This window comes from Epinephelus fuscoguttatus, linkage group LG6, assembly GCF_011397635.1.
Source record: "Epinephelus fuscoguttatus linkage group LG6, E.fuscoguttatus.final_Chr_v1".
In the NCBI taxonomy this organism is placed as follows: Eukaryota; Metazoa; Chordata; class Actinopteri; order Perciformes; family Serranidae; genus Epinephelus; species Epinephelus fuscoguttatus.
In genome coordinates this window covers 12,088,832-12,107,243 of record NC_064757.1, presented here as the reverse complement: position 1 = coordinate 12,107,243, position 18,412 = coordinate 12,088,832, and the positions used below count along the sequence as shown (strand labels likewise).

At 40.3% G+C, this 18,412-nt stretch overlaps 1 protein-coding gene across 9 annotated transcripts in view; it reads right to left on the bottom strand.

Moving 5' to 3' along the window:
• The window catches only part of arvcfb (ARVCF delta catenin family member b), a 322,620-nt gene that overhangs the window by 57,434 nt on the left and 246,774 nt on the right, over window positions 1-18,412 (bottom strand). For all 9 annotated transcript variants that reach the window (XM_049577961.1, XM_049577962.1, XM_049577967.1 and 6 more), the window contains one exon: window positions 6,519-6,702. In XM_049577961.1, coding sequence (XP_049433918.1) covers window positions 6,519-6,702 — 184 coding nt within the window. The remainder of the gene's footprint in view (window positions 1-6,518; window positions 6,703-18,412) is intronic.

Here is an 18,412-nt window from a genome sequence, read left to right as displayed (position 1 = left end):
AGATGGGTCTGCTGCTAGAACTCTGTGTGGCATTCATCTGGTCTCTGATCTGAGCTGTTGTTAACTTGCGATTTCTGAGGCTGGTGACTCGGATGACCTTATCCTCAGAAGCAGAGGTGACTCTTGGTCTTCCTTTCCTGGGTCGGTCCTCATGTGTGCCAGTTTCGTTGTAGCGCTTGATGGTTTTTGCGACTCCACTTGGGGACACATTTAAAGTTTTTGCAATTTTCCGGACTGACTGACCTTCATTTCTTAAAGTAATGATGGCCACTCGTTTTTCTTTAGTTAGCTGATTGGTTCTTGCCATAACATGAATTTTAACAGTTGTCCAATAGGGCTGTCGGCTGTGTATTAACCTGACTTCTGCACAGCACAACTGATGGTCCCAACCCCATTGATAAAGCAAGAAATTCCACTAATTAACCCTGATAAGGCACACCTGTGAAGTGGAAACCATTTCAGGTGACTACCTCTTGAAGCTCATGGAGAGAATGCCAAGAGTGTGCAAAGCAGTAATCAGAGCAAAGGGTGGCTATTTTGAAGAAACTAGAATATAAAACATGTTTTCAGTTATTTCACCTTTTTTTGTTAAGTACATAACTCCACATGTGTTCATTCATAGTTTTGATGCCTTCAGTGAGAATCTACAATGTAAATAGTCATGAAAATAAAGAAAACGCATTGAATGAGAAGGTGTGTCCAAACTTTTGGCCTGCACTGTAAAGGAAAAGACCATTATAAACACTCTCTCCCTCAACATGCACAAGTGACTCTTGGTTGTACTTGAGCATTATGACCAAGAGTGGGGACATCAAACCTTCTGTATGTTTGTCATTTACTTCCCCTCACATTCGATTATTTTTTTGTGGTATTATGTCCCTGAGTCACCCTTGTCTTTTGTTAAAATCAGACACTGGTAACTCTACCTCAAATATGACACACTGTATCATAAACAATATGTCAATGCTGATGCACCAGGAAGCCCAGCAGCTGACTGCAGAATTGAAAAGAACTTTTATTCCCATTCTTGTACTGGAACCAGTTGTAATTCAGTACCAGTGCTTGATACTCAATCTTTCATACACCCCACCCCAACCCCACCAAAGACAACACACACACACACACACACACACACACACACACACACACACACTGTTTTCCCTTCACTGAGCCCACAGCGTAAACACTGTAAATAAGCTGGCTCCTATCGACAAAGGAGGCTATTATAATAAAACTATCCCTGGCTTTATTGAGGTGTAAGCTGCGTCTCTGTTGGCGTGAGTAAACAGATTCGCCCTGGCATCAGCACTTCTCCCCAGTGCACAAACCCTGCGTCTAGGCAACTGTGGCGTTGGTCACAGTTACCATGGAGACCTATTCTTGTCAGCAGTGGCTGCATCAAGGGTCGAGGGAGTGAAAGCACAGGGGAGATACTGTGATATGTGACCGCTTTGAGATATGTGGCATCTGGGGTGATGAGGTTTGGATATAGTATTTGGGAGGATGGTGAAAAACATATAGTACATACACACAGAGTATGATAGATAATGAAAGAAATCATACAAAAGACAATGAGAAACAGAAAGAGGCAGTGAGAGCAGGGTTCCCACTGTGGCCTTCTCTGACTTCTCTGTGACTTTCCTCAGCTCTATCAGAGCACTTTCATTTATTCCCTCTTGGTTCGTTAATGCTGCTCTTCAACTCAGCAGAAAATGTTCTAAAATTACAAGCAAGTTTCCACACTTTCTACAGCCAGAAAAAATTAGCTGGAAATCATCTAATGCAGAGCAATAATGTGTGAAATACATTCTGGTACTTTCTGTCTGAGCTGGATTTGGATGTTATATTGTTCTGGATGTCAACCAGCACGCCGCAGCGTCTACTCCAGGAGACGCTCTGCCCTGGATTACAGTCTAGACGGGCTTGGCCGGCCCGGGAGGAGACAGCACAGCCAGGCGTGAGGCGTGGTAACCCACATACACACTCTCCGTCTTTCACAATTTACTACAGTCTGTCATTCTGAGCTGAAGCCAAGATGACAGATTCAGCAGGGAAGGTAGAAGAGAGGAGATACTTGGAGAGGGAAAACTACTTGGAAGTTAATAACAGGAATTCAAAATCGCTGCACTCAAGTTGTCATCCTCAGTTGATGACAGCATTTACAGACCGAGGCAGGGAGGATGTTTGACTGAGGTTTTGCCGTTTCTGAGGTGCACTTGATTTTTGCCTGACACTTAAATTGCATTCAATTTGAATATCAGGTATTCAGCTGATGCTCTTCTCCCCAAAATGTGCAGAGCCAGAGTGTATAATTTTGAAAAAAGGGGAGCTTTTGGATAATTCTGATGCAGAGTTGCAACTCGTGATTATTTTGATTGTTGATTATTCTGCCAATTATGTTTTTGATTAACTGATTAATCATCTGGTCAATTAAACATCAGACATAATGGAGAAATGCCCCTGACAATTTTGTAAAACACAAACTAACATCTTCAATTTGCTTGTCTTGTCTGACAGAGACTCTAAAGCCAAAGATATTGAATTTTCTGTCATGTAGGACAACGAGAAAAAGTTCATCTTCAGAATTTAAAAGAAGAAAGACGGAATGTTTGTTATTTTTGCTGGAAAAATGACTTAAATGATTATTCATTATTCTGAATCGACTGATCGATGAATTGACTTCTTGTTTCAGCTCCACTCTGATGCACTGACTGTAATCCTGTCAAAGGCTGCTCTGCTATGTCCATAAAGCTGAACACACAATTCAGGTGTTGAATAACATATTTAGCTTAATGCTGTCAGACAACCACACAAGTACAAAACAGCGATTTAATTAGCCTTGGCTAACAGGTTGGCTGGCTTTTTCAGTATTACACTGCATTACTGTTTTATCATTGTAATCATGTGACAATAGAAACAGAACGATATGACATGTTATTTTACTGTTTTGAAACATAACGTAAGTGAACACAAAAGGGCAGAACAGAGCCTTCCTGACACAGGCACTGATTCTGTGTGTGCTCGCGAGCACTCACTGGCAATTGTGAGCACCCACGGGGAAATCATACAGTAAGAATGGAGGTAAGTGATGTAGTCCAATGAATATAAATAGAGGAATGGACACAGTGTCAAAGCAGAGTTATAACTGTCGGGCTAAACCTATATTTAGCGTTCTTGGTGTTGTCTGACAGTCCACAATATGTTCTAACATTTTAGTCTATCAGTAGTAACATACAGCACATTCAGTGTCATATCTTACTTACTATCTCACTTGCATCACATCGTAAACTGTGAAATTCTCGTTAACAACTATTGACTTTTAAGCCAAGGTCATTATGTCCTTTTGAAAAATGGTTAGAACCTATAGCTTTCAATTAAACATAAAACAGACACAGACAGAGGCAAAAGTGATTTGCAGTGACTAGCAGCACCAGTCAGTCGGTGGACTTGTGTGTGTCTGTGTCTGGCTGTATGTATGTTTGGTCAAACTCTCTCAATCTTGACTTCTGTGCCAAACATTTTCTTTGGAGCTGTATTGAGTTTTACTTGTCGGGGGTAGTTTTAGGGCTGTTTGGGTGTGTGGTCGGTCATTGGGTAGTTTGCTGTAAATTATATGTATATTAATGTTTGGGGTACCTCCCAGAAAAATGTATTCCTTTTATTGTGATAAACTAAACAGGAGAAAGAAGTTTCACTTTTGTTTTGATGTTTCAGCGTGGACAGCTAACTTTCAGAAAACAGTCTTTTACACCCAACCTTCTTACACTGCCTTTTCAAGGTGGGAATATTGTGCCATTATGCCGCTTCACTGCTCTGCATTTGGTTTGATCTTAGAAAGGGTGAACACTGTTTTTCTGCCTTTAAGCCAGCAGCGGAGGTAGTAGCGGACCCAAATAAATGTCTGTCTTAAAAAGAATAAGGCAGCAGGACAGGATGAGTGTGATATTTTGACAACGTGTAATGCACGCTACCCATTAACAGAACATTTAAAAAGCAGCTAGAAGCAGTTAGCAGCTAACTTAAAGAAAATGAATAGCAACCAAAAAGTCTACAAATTGAGGAGACAATGAGGTCTGGGAGCTCCTTACCCGAGCAAAGGACAAGATCATCCCCTACATAACAAAGACAGTAAATGATTGTTATTGCCATGTTATGCCATTGTTATTGTTTATAAAGTGCTGCCATTGTGTGTGTTCAGAATCACACTAGATACCATAACTGTTACACATCACGCCTCTTTTGCTTCTGGAAAGCCTGCATACTATCAAAAATCACACACTGGCTGCAGTATGTCATTGTTTGATTCTGTTTAAAAAAGCAAAGCTGGCGTAATGAAGGGTCTTCATTGCAGCAGTATTGGGGGGTTATCTGTGTGAAAGGGCTATTGTTTGATGACAGGTCAAAGGCAAAATGGATGCAGCACCTTCTGGTGAGGCAGCAGTTTCCTGCTGATAAACAGGTTCAAGCCAAACAATCATCCTGTAGCTTTGTTTTATCAGCCGAGAGCAATGTGACTGCAAAGACCATCAAGGCTGTAACAACTGTTTGTTGTCTCCTTGCAGAATATGTGTGTACGTAAGGGGTTTAGGTAAAGGGCACATTCAAGCTATTATCTCAGACTAGAGCCCCCTAGGACTAAAGCAGACCTTCAGTTCTTAAAACAAATGGACCAGACAGGGTCAGCAGCATGGCCGTGAGTCACACCACTCTAACAGTGAGGTATGTCACTGTGAAAATGGAGACGTTAACACCATTTTGGATGACTGACCTTAAAGCAACTCAAGGTTTCGGCTGCAGTCACTGAAAAGAGTCAAAGCAGAGCAGTCTGAACTCCCAGTGATGGGAATGACTGTTGGTAGGCTAGGCTAAGGGGTTAATGATATACACAATGAAAAATGTTTTTTGAACCCAATTAATACTGATGTTGGCATGTTGTTTTTCTTACCAACAAAAAAGAACCACAATCCAAAAAATCTGAAAAAGCTGACTTGTTGTCATAAGGCAACGTTTTGCACTGTGGGTTCAATTTATCTTCTCTCAGCATTAACAAGCTCGGGACTAACTTCATTTGTGTCATTATTTAATTGTAGCTTGTTTAGTTTGCAGCTAATGCTACTGATTGGCCTCAGAGTGGAGTGGTTACATAGCTGCCCAGCTTATATCAGAATGGCAAGAGATGAATAGAGAATGATTTACAAGATACTTCCCTGTACCTCTATGTGGTGAGGGTGGACGTTTGGAGTATGTAATAAACGGTTTTATGTTTTCCTTAAGTCAGGCAGAAATCCTACTGCAGACAGAAATACTCCACATACATACAGACACGGCTGGGACAGAAAGAACACAGCATCTGCCGTATCGTAAATTCTTTTAGTACCTAAAGAAGTTAAACCTGACCCTGGCCCAGGGCCAACTACAGCACATATGTAGTCTCATATACATCACACCTGTCCCCAGCTACAACTGGTACCATAGAAAAAAATAAAACAACTTTCAAGGCTGCAGGCGTGTTAAGGGTCCCCTCTATAAATCCAGGATGATGTCTAAAATGTGTCCACATCTGTAAACCAAAAGGTACTTTATCTTGAATAAATCTGCCGTCTGCCTCCAAAACGTTGCCGAATGTATATCTGTGTCCTTGCTGGTTTTGTCCAAAAGCTTTCAATCTGCCTGAGCTCCAAAAGACAGGGTTTGCTAAATTTTCATATCTAATATTTGGAAGTTTGTATTGAACTTTTTGTTTAAATCACATTACATCTGCTTGCGTTTTCTCGGTGCAATTCCCACTTGAAACTTTTATAATCACGGGATCGCTTAATCTACGGATTTTCTTCTTTAATTAAGGGATTAATCAATTTGGCTGTAAAATGTCAGAAAAAAAAACAGAAAGAAAAATGCCTATTTTAATTTCCCAGAGCCTAGGGTAAAATCTTAAAATTTCCTATTGTATCTTATCATGAGTTCAAAACCCCAACCCCACTATATCAGATGACAAATACAAACACAAGATCCTCACATCTGAGAAGCTGGTACCAGCAAATGTTTGGTATTTTTCCTTTAAAAAAGACTAAAATGATTAAGAGATTATAAAAATAAATGCTGGTAAGTCTTCTGCTGATCAGCTAATTGTTTAACTAATGGTTCGTCTCAGCTCTGATTCTGTGGTAGGGTATCAAAATATCTTCGTCCATCTCCCAGCAACCAAGTTTGACTCACCTACAGTATTTTCAGAATCATTTTTCCCGTTATATTTATGATTTTCAATTCAAATACTGGCTATAGATAAGGCCATTCACATTTTTGTGTTCCAGCATCAGCCAATGTAGTTCTGCTACACCCTTGACACACGAGAGAAGGTTCAGTTCTCAACACTAGATGCCTCAAATCCAACACAATGGACCTCAAAACTGTAACTGTATGATGTATTTTTCTCAATCCATGGCTAAATTCAGCCAACTAAGTTCAATAAATCAATATCAGCTTGATTCATGTGTAAATCACTTTCAGGTTAACCTTACCTGAGGCAGCCCGAGGTGTTCTTGAAGACGGTGGTCCACTCAGCGTCGCGGGGCTTTGAGTCCTCATTTGGCTCGTGCTCCCAACCCGAGTGGGGAATAATGACCTCGTTGGTCAGGGTCTGCAGGCCGTGGTTGATGATCACCATCTTCAGGGGTTCATAGGACGACAGATTCCACAGGGTTCCTGTAGGGAGCAGAGGAGGAAGGAAAAATAACAGAGAAATTAAAAGACATATTAAGAGGAGAGTGATAAGGAAGGAAAAAATAGGTGATTTGGAAAGAGGATTATGAGGAGAATTAAGAAAGATAGAGGAGGAATAATAAGGGATGAAGATGAAGGAATAGATAGGAGGAGAGATAGAGAGAGAAAGTGTCGACAGAAAGTGAAAGTGATGCAATATAACGACAGCTGTACAGCAGCCAAACACATTGTAGTGCAGACTCTCAGACTGCAATCAAAACCACATTTAGATTGGCAGTACACCACATTTGAAATAAATAAAACATGATATCAACTGGCCATATTGCACTATATAAAAACACTATAATAGTTTTATTATTCTCCCATGAGGGCTTAGCTGTGTTGTAATCAATACTGAGTTTACAGAAGACATATATATCACTGGGATATTTCTAGAATATTCTCATAGTACTGCTATGGGAACAGTGAGGTTACCTCATGTTATTTCTCAACTAATACAGCATCACTAATGGCATACTATAACACATAGACCTTAATATGTGCATATGCTGTATTATTCAATAAAAATTAAGTACTTCAGCAAACAGCACACAGCTGTTGTGTACTCATCACCTCCTCTATTTTCTCATCCAAACAATCCAAGCAGCAGAAAGAGCATTTTCTATTTACCTGAACACCTCTGTAACAGGGAGCGTATTTTTTACTTCTGCAAAAGAGGTAAACGAAATTGAGCTGGGTATGTGCATCCTGAGGTTTCACAAAAAAAGAGGCGGGCAGACAAAGCAGCGAGGAGGACATTTTTGGCAGCATAGCCGGGCGGCAAACCCCACAAAAATATATACTGTGTTAAAGCATCAGCGTCAGATGAGTTTTCACTCAGACACATGGGAGCTCTGGAGCGAGGCACAGTCTGGCTTGAGGAGAACAAAAATGTTACACCAAGAGGGAAAAAAAAAAAAGTTGAAGTCCGTGTTTGAGTTTCTGTTTTTATTAACCCATCCCCCAAGTCTCTCTCTCTCTGCCTTTGTCTCTCTCATCACTTGTCACCCTCTTTCTTTTCTATTTTAACTTTCTTTTCTGTTTCAGCTGGCACTGTGATCTGAAGATCTGTTGGTTAAAGTAGAGGTTTACAAAATCTGACATGATTGGAAACATTAAGAGCACGGCATATTAGCTTTTAACAGCTCCTGTGTGCAAGGCACCCATGGATGTACAGAAAACGATCACTGGGTTTCTGATTTTTATCTGTTAAATTTTGGCGATAGAAGTAGTGTGATTTTTCTATGCTTTATGAGGAGACTTATGGATGTTTATTTGTTCATCCTCGGAGGGTGAAAGTCCTCCTGAATCTAAAATTAATTGTGCAAAGTCTGTGTGTTTAGATTTGAGTCATTCCAAGCAGCTTAACTGGCTCCATGAGCTGTGTATCACAGCCTCTCGTGCTGCCTGTGACAGGCCAAATCAGCAAGGCAAACCACAGTAACCAATTTTCTGCTGTGTTTATGCTCCTGTCCCTTTCACCTCACACAGTATCTCTGCCTAGCTTCAGTCCCTCCACACCCCCTTCAACTCTCCCGCGCCTCACTGGAGAGGCATGCCTCACAGTTTGAAAACCCCTGGTCCAAAGAACAACAACCGGGAGCTACAGCACTGAGATTAAACAAACACACACACGCAGAAGAGCTTAAGGACACATGCACTTTGCATATATAAATGCACCGATCCACTTGCGCACATGCACGCACAGACTCCTCCAGTCTGTGATTCCCTCTTGTCCCACAATAACAGACCATTAGCGGAGCAGTGAAACTGTCATACTTCCTCGCCCTGTTCTTTAAAACAGTTTCTGTACATTTTCCAGATGGTCAATATTTCCTCCGTTAAGTCATGCTCTCTGCACACAAGACGAAAAAAAAAGTCTCGGCGGACGGGCCAGGGCTAAAAATAAATCCAAGCCTTCTGGTGTGGTTGTGCATGGAGAAAACTGGTTTCCTTCACCAAGACATTAAAAAAGGAAAAGAAAAAAAAAAACCTCATTACACTAATCCTCATACTGTGTTCTTGTGATATTATAAGTTTAAATGCAGCTGATGACCTTTGCCACTTAAACCCCTTTCAGTCACATCTCTATAGTAACCATATTATATAACCAGGCAACAAAAAAAAAAAAAAAAAAGAAAAAAGAAAAAAAAAAAAAAACACTTCCACTGTCTCTGTGGTTACAGCTGATGACTAGACTGGGTTCCTGTGCGTCAGAGACTACCAGGCTACCAGTATCTTACTGGGAAGCTATTAGATGTGTAAGCTGAGGTGTGGCTCTTCTTGTGGCCACTTTCACACACAAATCCTAAGTGTGATGCAGGATATTGAACACACACTAAAGCCACAAGCTAACTTTATATAATCCTGTGTGCTTAACAGATCGTATTTATGGGACTGGCTGTGTTCAGTGCTGTGGAAATGTTTAAAATTTTGGACGGTGTGGATGATCTGATGCTATAATTTAAAATAATTTCACTCCTTATAGATCCCTGTAGACCTTGTATGACCATGAATAACATCGCAATCTATCTCAAACTATCCACGTGACTCACAGAGCTTGTCCTGAGGTAAACATTGCCTGAGAGACGAATTTCAGGGCAAATGTCCCCAAAGCCTTTAACAACCAATGTTCAGGTAATTACACTGTTGAATGAAGGCTGGTTTAATTTTGTGCTTCATGCCTTTACTGTTAATTTCATAGCACTACAAATTCAAGATTGATTTTTTTCCGCAGCTCTTTCATGGTGCATTAAACTTGGACCAAAACAAGCTGAGATGTTATTTAAACATATGGATGTTCTTCCATCAGCATAACAGAAGCTCTGATTGAAGTAATTACACCAGCCTTATTTAAGTTTGTTTTCTGCCTTTATTGCATATTGTTATCTACCCACACCTGCCAATGATTCAAACCAGGTGTGTGTGTGTTGTGTGTAGGTGTTATGTCAGTGTTGGCATCATATTGTAGTTCAGACTATAGATGGCTCTCCCCTCAAGTGGCCCTTGATTTCCTGCCTCCACTGATTGCACATTTAAGTGCTTTTGGTTACAAAATAATAAAATGCACACTGTAAGCATTGCTCGAGACATCACACACATACAGTAGTTGTCCGCAGCTTTTTTGCATAAATTCAAAGGTCCACTTCATAATTTGTTTATATGTACAGTACTGCTACCTTAATCAGAGTTTTCACTTGTTAGCTGAGACATACTGCACATGTAACTCACAGATAATTTCACAGTGACAATGGTTCACATGTGCTTGACTCATTTTCTCAAGTTACTTCTTGTAGCAGTCAAAGACATCATTAACTTTGTATGTTGCACATGCATTTAAACAAACCTGCATGTGAAAGTGAAAGAGCCAACACAACAGTATTGAGACTTGCAAGTCGATGAATGAATGACCCAACATGGGACTCCTTAAAACTTCATATTTCACCCATAGGGCCTGGTTTTGCAGGATGTAGCAGCACTCCGTGACCATCTCAGCCTGTGCACATTCAGTTTTCCACTTTATAAGATAACCTGCATGTGCCTTTGTTAGAAGGCAGAAAAAAATCCTAAATACTTTGGTTTGATGAAAATGAGAAGACAAAGTGGCAAGATATGGGCTGGTTTTATTTCTAACGCTTGGAAAATTAGGTAAATTAGACTGAATAATGCTGGTCTTAATTTAGTCCATCTAAATGTCAGCATATTTTAGCAGCATTTAGTTGTACATATTTTTCAGTATAAACTTAAGATGGTTAATGAGAGAACTGGTCAGAAGTCAGGAAAAAGTCATTTGAAAATCTGCAGGAAAGTCTAGAATCTAAGTGTATCTTTGTAAATACATGATTAAAAAAAATGACGTTACGGTTAGGCATGAGGTCTCTGTTGGTTTAATTTTGGGGTTAAAGCAAAGATTAGGTTAATAAACAACTTTTTAGGTTATGGTTTTGCTAGCATATCCAAAAAGGGAGGAGAAAACCCAATGCCAGAAGACAAGAATGCACACCAGGCACACAAAACTCTGTGTGATGTAAGGCGAAATACCAAGTATTTAGGGTGTCCTGACCCAACACAATGAAATCCAAATGAGAAAAAAGTTTACAAGATGTGATATTTAGATCCAAAACAGCAAGGAAGCTGTATTAAAAACAGATGGGAAAAAGATGTATTTTTGCAATCTTACTCTGTTGTTTGGTCTTTTATATCCATATAATGTAATCTGCTCTGTGGTATTGTTTTTAGGAAAACACCCACTCCTTCCCTAGAGCATATTTCCTCCACTCTCCTTTTTACAGGGTCAATTTTGCCATTTATTTCAACTACATGCATGAGAGCATATGAAAAGAAGTTTCAGCATCCAGGCATGAATCACGTTAAAAACAAATGTGCTCTTGTGGTGTGTGTACTCTGGTATGATGACAGCTAGCTAACATGCGTGCGTGCCTGCAAGGCTGACAGTTTGATTACTTCTATTGTTGTGTCATTAGCATCAGTTTTAGTTTTGACAAGCAACATTCAACATGCAGTCACCACATGAGGAGCAATGAGAGCTTAGGAAAGACAAGCAACTTGTGACTGAAGTGTCTTTGTTATACACTGTACGAGAAATATTTATTACCGAAAGAACTAATTTATGAACTCTGCAATGTGCCACAAATGTTCTACTGTGAAGAAAGAAAAAGGCAGTGCACTAATAATCCATGAAATATAAAGCCTTATCATTCATTTGTATGATATAGTTAAACATCACAGCCTGATGTAAAAGCCTTTTGTGTACTCCCTGCTATGAGATTAATGGTGCATGATGCCTGTAATTTACGCTGTGTGTGTTGAGTGTTGTTTCTACATCATCATAAAGTCCTACAGCCCATATCCAACATGGTTGGAAATCTATTTCTGTATATTAAAAGTCAATTATACCAGCATCTATCTTTGACTTGTCTTGTGCACAAGCAAAAAAGCAATTTGTGAAAACAAATAAGATCATATGCACCATGGTGTTTCAAAGTAAAGAAGGATACCTGAGCCTTGATGCAAAAAGTACCATCCACTGATGCAAACTTTCTCCACCCTCCCCCGGCTGTTCTCCATCACCTCCAGTATTCCCAATGACACACTGCTCATGCCTGTGGAATCAGTCAGCTCTACACTGATCACATATGCCAGAGGGGAGGAAAAGGCATGTCTTTGCGGTGGCTGTGATCCATCAAGTACGACAGGCATACAGCCCACAGACACAATGTTATTTAAGATGACAGAGTGCTGTGGAAGCGACAATCTCCATCCTGCGTCCTGCCACTGTTTCAGGCCAGTGACTCTATATCAGGTTTAGTCTATTTGCTGTCCTCTGTCGGCTTGTCAGAGGTGGGCGTGTTGGGGATGTCCCGCTGTCTCATGCAGCTGAGGCAGACACCATGCAATTATGATGTTAAATCTCTTTTAACACCTGGACGTTCTATGACACTATCTGGACTGTGTTTGAAGTTGTTAAATTACATCGACATCTGCTTTTAGTGTTGTTTACTGTCCTGACAGATTGGAATATCAGCTGTCAAGTTGGTGCCTCTAAACAATAAAACTGCACATAAACTATCACAAACAGATAAACCAGCCAACAGTTTCAATGAATGATGAGCAGCGATCCTCAGTGAAAGGGAAGAAGAGCTGCTTGGGACTGAGTAATTTTCATTTTGCATCTATTTCTGTAACATTTTTGCAGATGAACCACACTTCTACACTGCTGCTGTCATTTGTTCAGATTGGGGTTGAAGAGAGAATGCCTGGATTCTGTCCGAACCTCTCTGACACAATGGAGCCACAGTAACACACTGTCTATGGATATAAATCTAAATTCTGTAAGACACTATACAATACATTATCGGACACCATCAAAGGATAGATGTGATGCAGGTCCTAATGTAAGCAGGATCAGATAGAACTAGAAACTGTTTTGTGATGGGATCACTCCAGCTGCGATGGAGCAATTCACGACTTAAAGTGAATGACAGCCAGGGGCATAAAGTGCGGGGTAAAGTGCAATGCCCACTTCCCTACTTTCTATCCACCTATTTCTGGCGCCCTTGCTTGAACCACAACCATTTTAGAACTCTGCCTTCATTTTGTTTTCATCTACACACCTGTCAAGGTTTGTTAGCCAGAGGTGTAGACAAACACCTAAAAATTCTCAAAATGGTTTCTGTGGTAGTTCCTGCTAATAACCTGCCACATTTTGACACAACATGACACCTACACACAAGGTAAAAACAATGGCAGGCAGCTGTTGTGGCTTTGTTGTGGCTGGTAAAAAGTTGAACAAGAGTCGATTTATAAATAACAATGGTTTTGTGAAAAATGTGGTGAGGAATTAAAAGTCTGATTCTGGTAATATCTGTGCCTAGGTGATTTCAGACATGACAAACTGTGTGGGATGTGGAGAAGGATCAGAAGCCTGAATAATATTAGAATTAAGTATACAGGGATTTGAATAACCAGGTTACTATGTGTCTCGTTTAAACATGCAATCATATTCTGAGGATGATTATAACAAATATATAACATTTAAATACATACAGTGTTGGAGAGTAACAGATAAATAGTAACCTGTGATAGTAATTTGATTACTTTTCCAGTATCAAGTAGTGTAAACTACAACATCATTAAGTCATGTAACTCTGAAAAGATCAAGAGTATTGTCCCACACTAGATGCATCCACTGTCCCTGTGGATTCATATCTGTTCACAACTTCAACTTTGTTCCCATTCATATCTCTATCATCAACCCAAACTATCAAACAAACACCCCTCTTCTTCACATAATAATGCTGCCCAGGCTTCCTGCCATTCAGCTGAATGTGCTTTCTAGCAGGATGAAAAGAGTATTAAGCTTTGATATCTGAAAGTGTTTTATGTCCATCTTCAATTCATGGTAGCTTTGGTGATTACATCTTCATACATCCAAGATATTACTGTCCAATGGGAAAAGGAGCCACACGTTAAAATACTGAATTATGATCTCACTTACACTGTCACTTTTCTTCCAAGGTTCTTATCTAATAAAGTCAGGATTCCCAGCAGGGCCATAGTATAAAATTCCAAGACTTCACCGTGACCTTCCATGAGTCAAACTGCTTTCAAGATCTGAAAAATGTTATTCCTTTCTGGTTTATTAATGTTGTTTATCTGCTGAGAAAAGTTCTAAAGGGGTAAACAGTCTGTTTGGGTTGGTCATGAAGGAAACCATTGAAAAGCAGTATTTAATAAAATGAATGTGCAAAACAAGTTGTAAAATATATTGCGATGTATTCCTGTAAACACTGTTGCAGGTTAACATATTACTGGGGTAATATATCACCCCTGGGGTAATATACCCCAAAAATGAAACACTTCAAACTATGTTAGAGTAATATATTACTTTTAGCAGTAACAAAGTAATCTAAAACAGTACCAATATTATTCAGGTAATACTACTACATTTGTCAAGTAACAAGTTACCACCTGAAATGTTTTATTGCCTCCTTTTTTTTCATTTATCCACACCGTACCACTTTTGCCAGTGTTCCACCCAAAAAAATGTCCCCCAAAGGATCCTGTTGCCGTAACTCGATGGCGGAGATGGCTGGGGAGTCAGACCGCAACTTTTTCAAAATCGGTATGCTCCCATCACTTTCAGTTTGTCAAGGAAAAGGACAAAACATTACAGTCAAGCCAAGGGAACTCTCTACAGTGAGAAATATGCTGGAGCCTTCAGTTAAAAATACTGAAATCTATCGCATAATTTATTAGACTCTGATCCTTTGTCTGCATGCCAGACCCTGAGTCCAGGTCTATTTGCGTGTTTTAAAAGGTCTATTCAATTGTTTTATTTCATCACACTATTGTTAATATAAGCGGACAATTTTGAAATAAAGTGGTCACCACTGCACGTGAATGCATGAATGAGCATGCAATCTTTCACTATGCTTGGGTTTTCCAATAAACCTGGGATTTGACATAACTCAACAAAGCTTGGATCAAAACCTAAATGAAAAGATGGGGGATGGGGGGGGAGCTGTGAGCTAAGTATTAACCAAATTATACCTCCTACCTCTGCTTATTTCTTTTCTTTCCTCTCTCTGTTACCTGGGTGTGAGGGCTGGAGGGACTGGGACCAGGACTGGGATGGGGACTGGAGCTGAGGCTAAAGCTAATTAAATTTTCCAGGCACTACTGGCAGGCATGTTGCTCTTCTAGCAGGGCTATTAATTTAGTTCTGCCCATTACTGTTCTCCTCCTCCTCCACTTCCCTCCTGTCCTTCTCCACCTCACCCCTTATGCCATCCATCACACTCCTGGTGCTTAAGGAGGAGGAAGAGGAGGCCTCGGTAAGTGGACTCACTCTGTTGTCTGCTATAGTAAAAGTCCACTAAAATAAGAGAAATGGAAGATTTATGTGTGTGTTTGGGAGGGACCATCAGGCACGGCGCTCAGGTCGATCTCCAGGAAGCAGTTAATGAAATGAGGTAGGAAGCGCCAGGTGAACTGTCCAATATGCACAAACACACTAGCACAAACACTCACATATATGACAGCAATGAACTTAGCAGGTTGTCTCATGGATCACGGTGAGGGCACTCAGGTATCCTTTCTCAGAAATGTCTGCACTATTCACATCTATGCGTATGTGCTGTGTATACTGACCCCAAACTGTCCTGCTGTTAAAAATCAGATAAGGTCCAGTTTGTGTCTGGCACCAGAGCATGATGGATACCATGCAGTTTGCTTAACACATACTTATTAGAGACTTTTTGATCAGTGCAACCTAAGTTATCTGTTGTAACACTTTGAATCATTTCTAATGCAGCATCGCATGCATATGTTAGATCACAGCAGTGAGAATATAAAAGAGGTAGGAATCTTAATTCAACTTGATCTGTATTCTTCAGACACCAGTATTCTCCTCATTAAATCTAAAAACAGTACAGTGCAGTAATCGCTGCCCTTCAGTGTCCTTCACCGTCCAACAGTTGAGCAGTGATTTAAAGGTGGATGCCTGTTTGCTGCCCCTGTTTTGGAGTAATTCTGGGTCACATAATAAAATGTGACGAACTATGTGTCTGGTTTATCTGTCCAGTTTGATCAAATCCATTTTCACTTCTACCTTGACACTTGCTGGGAGACCTTTATCACAGCAGACATCTAAACTCGCCATAGCAGAAAAACCAAGGGTGTAATTAATAACGCTAATGATGGGAAAGTCCCATTAAGTGTCTTGGTAAGCTACTCAAGTGAGCCCACATGTAAAATATCAGAGAACAGGAACTGGGACACCTAACTAGAATGCAGCAATTACTAATTAATGTCATTTATAACACCTGCTTCTGTGGAAAAGGTCTGTTGTCTGGTACTACAGGGGTAATTTCACCAATACCAAATCAATCGAGAACAAGTTAAACTCTCGCTAGAAAAAACATCTGGTCTATGGGTCAAAATCAAAGCTCCAGTACACAACTGCTACAGTACCACAGCTTTCAGTGTCTAATGTTGCACATTCTTTTTAAAGCTGCACTAATGAATATCTTCATATTAACAGGGTGGAAAATTACTCTGTAATGTTAAAGGGGTTTCTCTTTGTAACAACCCATAGAGAATTATCATCCAACAGTTGTTCACCATGCATGTGTTGTCTTTAAGCTCACTGTTTTGGTCTAAGGCTCACAACTTTACTGTTTTGGTTTGCCTCTTTTTTTTTTTTGTGGCTCAAGACCATGACCACATTGTGTGGTGCACAAACACAGCATACAATAATAACAAAACAAGACTAAACATAGCTAAAGTAAACAATATACAAAAGAAGGACATTTTGGTTTATCTGATTGTAATAAAAACTCATTGGCGGCTTAAATAATACTATGGCAAATATCCTTTTCTATCATTTATTTTGCCTACATTACATTCTTACATTCAAACTAAATACGATACTCATCTCCCAAATGATTATAATTACAAAGGCTGCCGATCCCCTGGTTTCATTCATCTATTTATTGACTCATTCATTCTCACTGCTCTCAACCAGCCTGTTACCAGCTGCAGCAGGTAGCTATTTATAGACGAGCTCTGATAAAGCCACTGTACACTACCTGCTCTGCACCAAACAGACAAAGTTAGACACTAGCTGGTGAATGTAGTGGAGCATATCGCAGCTAAAGAGGTGAAAAATGTTTCAAGTACAAAAACAGAGTGACAAGGGGACTCAGAATGAATGCTAATGTTGTTCTGTCCGGTATCCGCTGCTTGTGTAAATAGGCAATACATTTGTGATTGCAACTTTATCTGGTAATAATGACAATGCTGTGTTTACAGCTCGTTTTTCTGCCCCCAAGTAGTCAAAATCTTTAAGAGGATTTTCAGTAGATGGAAACCTTTAAAAACACTGAAAAAATTGTTGAAAACTATTGTTTACTGGTTGCTTTAACCCCACCATTTCATTCTCTGAGGAGTTAAAACTCAAATGCACACAGAAAAATGTTGAGGTGCTTCAGATGGAAACATCCTGTAAATAGTGCTGTGTATATTATTTTGAAATCAGACGAAAAACTCCACAAACTCTTGGCACAGATATACACATGTCTAGACATTATCTCTCTCATAGCTTAAAGGCCTGCCAACTTGCTCTATATGCATTTTTCATCCAAACGACAAAGGCGAGCTGCGAGCACCTGCCTGAGTGTCAATCCACAAGACTCAGACGTCTCCTGCAGGAAAAAACAGGAGACAAATCCGCTTAATAATCTACATTTCCAGAGAGGGAATTGCTGGAGGGCACAAACAGCCCAGAGCCTACCGGGAGGGAAAATAGAATTACTCCGAACGGTACAAAGCTCTAAAAATATGAACGACTGGTCTGTCTGTCTTGTGTGTTGGAAAATAAAAACCATTTTGGTTCCTTCCACGTCACCCGCCTCCCCCCACAGAAAACAGAGCTCTCTGTGGTTTTACAGGGACAGCACAAACTCCAACGGCAAACTCTTAAAACACATGGACTAAGAAAAGGGGCCTATATTTAAAACCCATATTTAATTGTAGAAAAACACGGCCAATTCCAGCCACATGGCCTGAGGCTGTAAGCTGAGCTTGCATTGTGACTGGCCTGTTTTCACTGGGGCCAGAGCACTGGCAATGGAAACCTAAAGCTGGAGAGACAGAGAGACAGAGAAAGAAAGAGAGAGGGAGAGGATGGAGAGGGAGAAAAACAGAGTAGATAATGAATGAAGGAGAGAAAAAATTAGACTGAGCGAGTGAGGGTGGATAATGAGTGAGAGGGGGAAAAAAGAGAAAAAATAAAAAAGCCTCCCTCCATTCTGTCCTCCTTGTCTTGTGGTGCAGGGTTATTTTTAGCTACGATGGGGAGCAACACGGTGCTGTAAAGGCAATCATTTCTGCTGCGGCACAGTCATCGCTCACCACGACATCTCTGTCACAGCAAAGGAAACCTACACACACACACACACACACACACTTACATATGCATGCACACTACAGTTCAACAAGCATGTTTTTTAAAGGACTGGTATCACTGTCAATACCTCTGGATTGAAGCCGTCAATACTGATATTCCCTCTTTAGGGCCACGGCCTTGCAGATCTTCAAACATCACATTCAACTTAAAACCACAGACAGC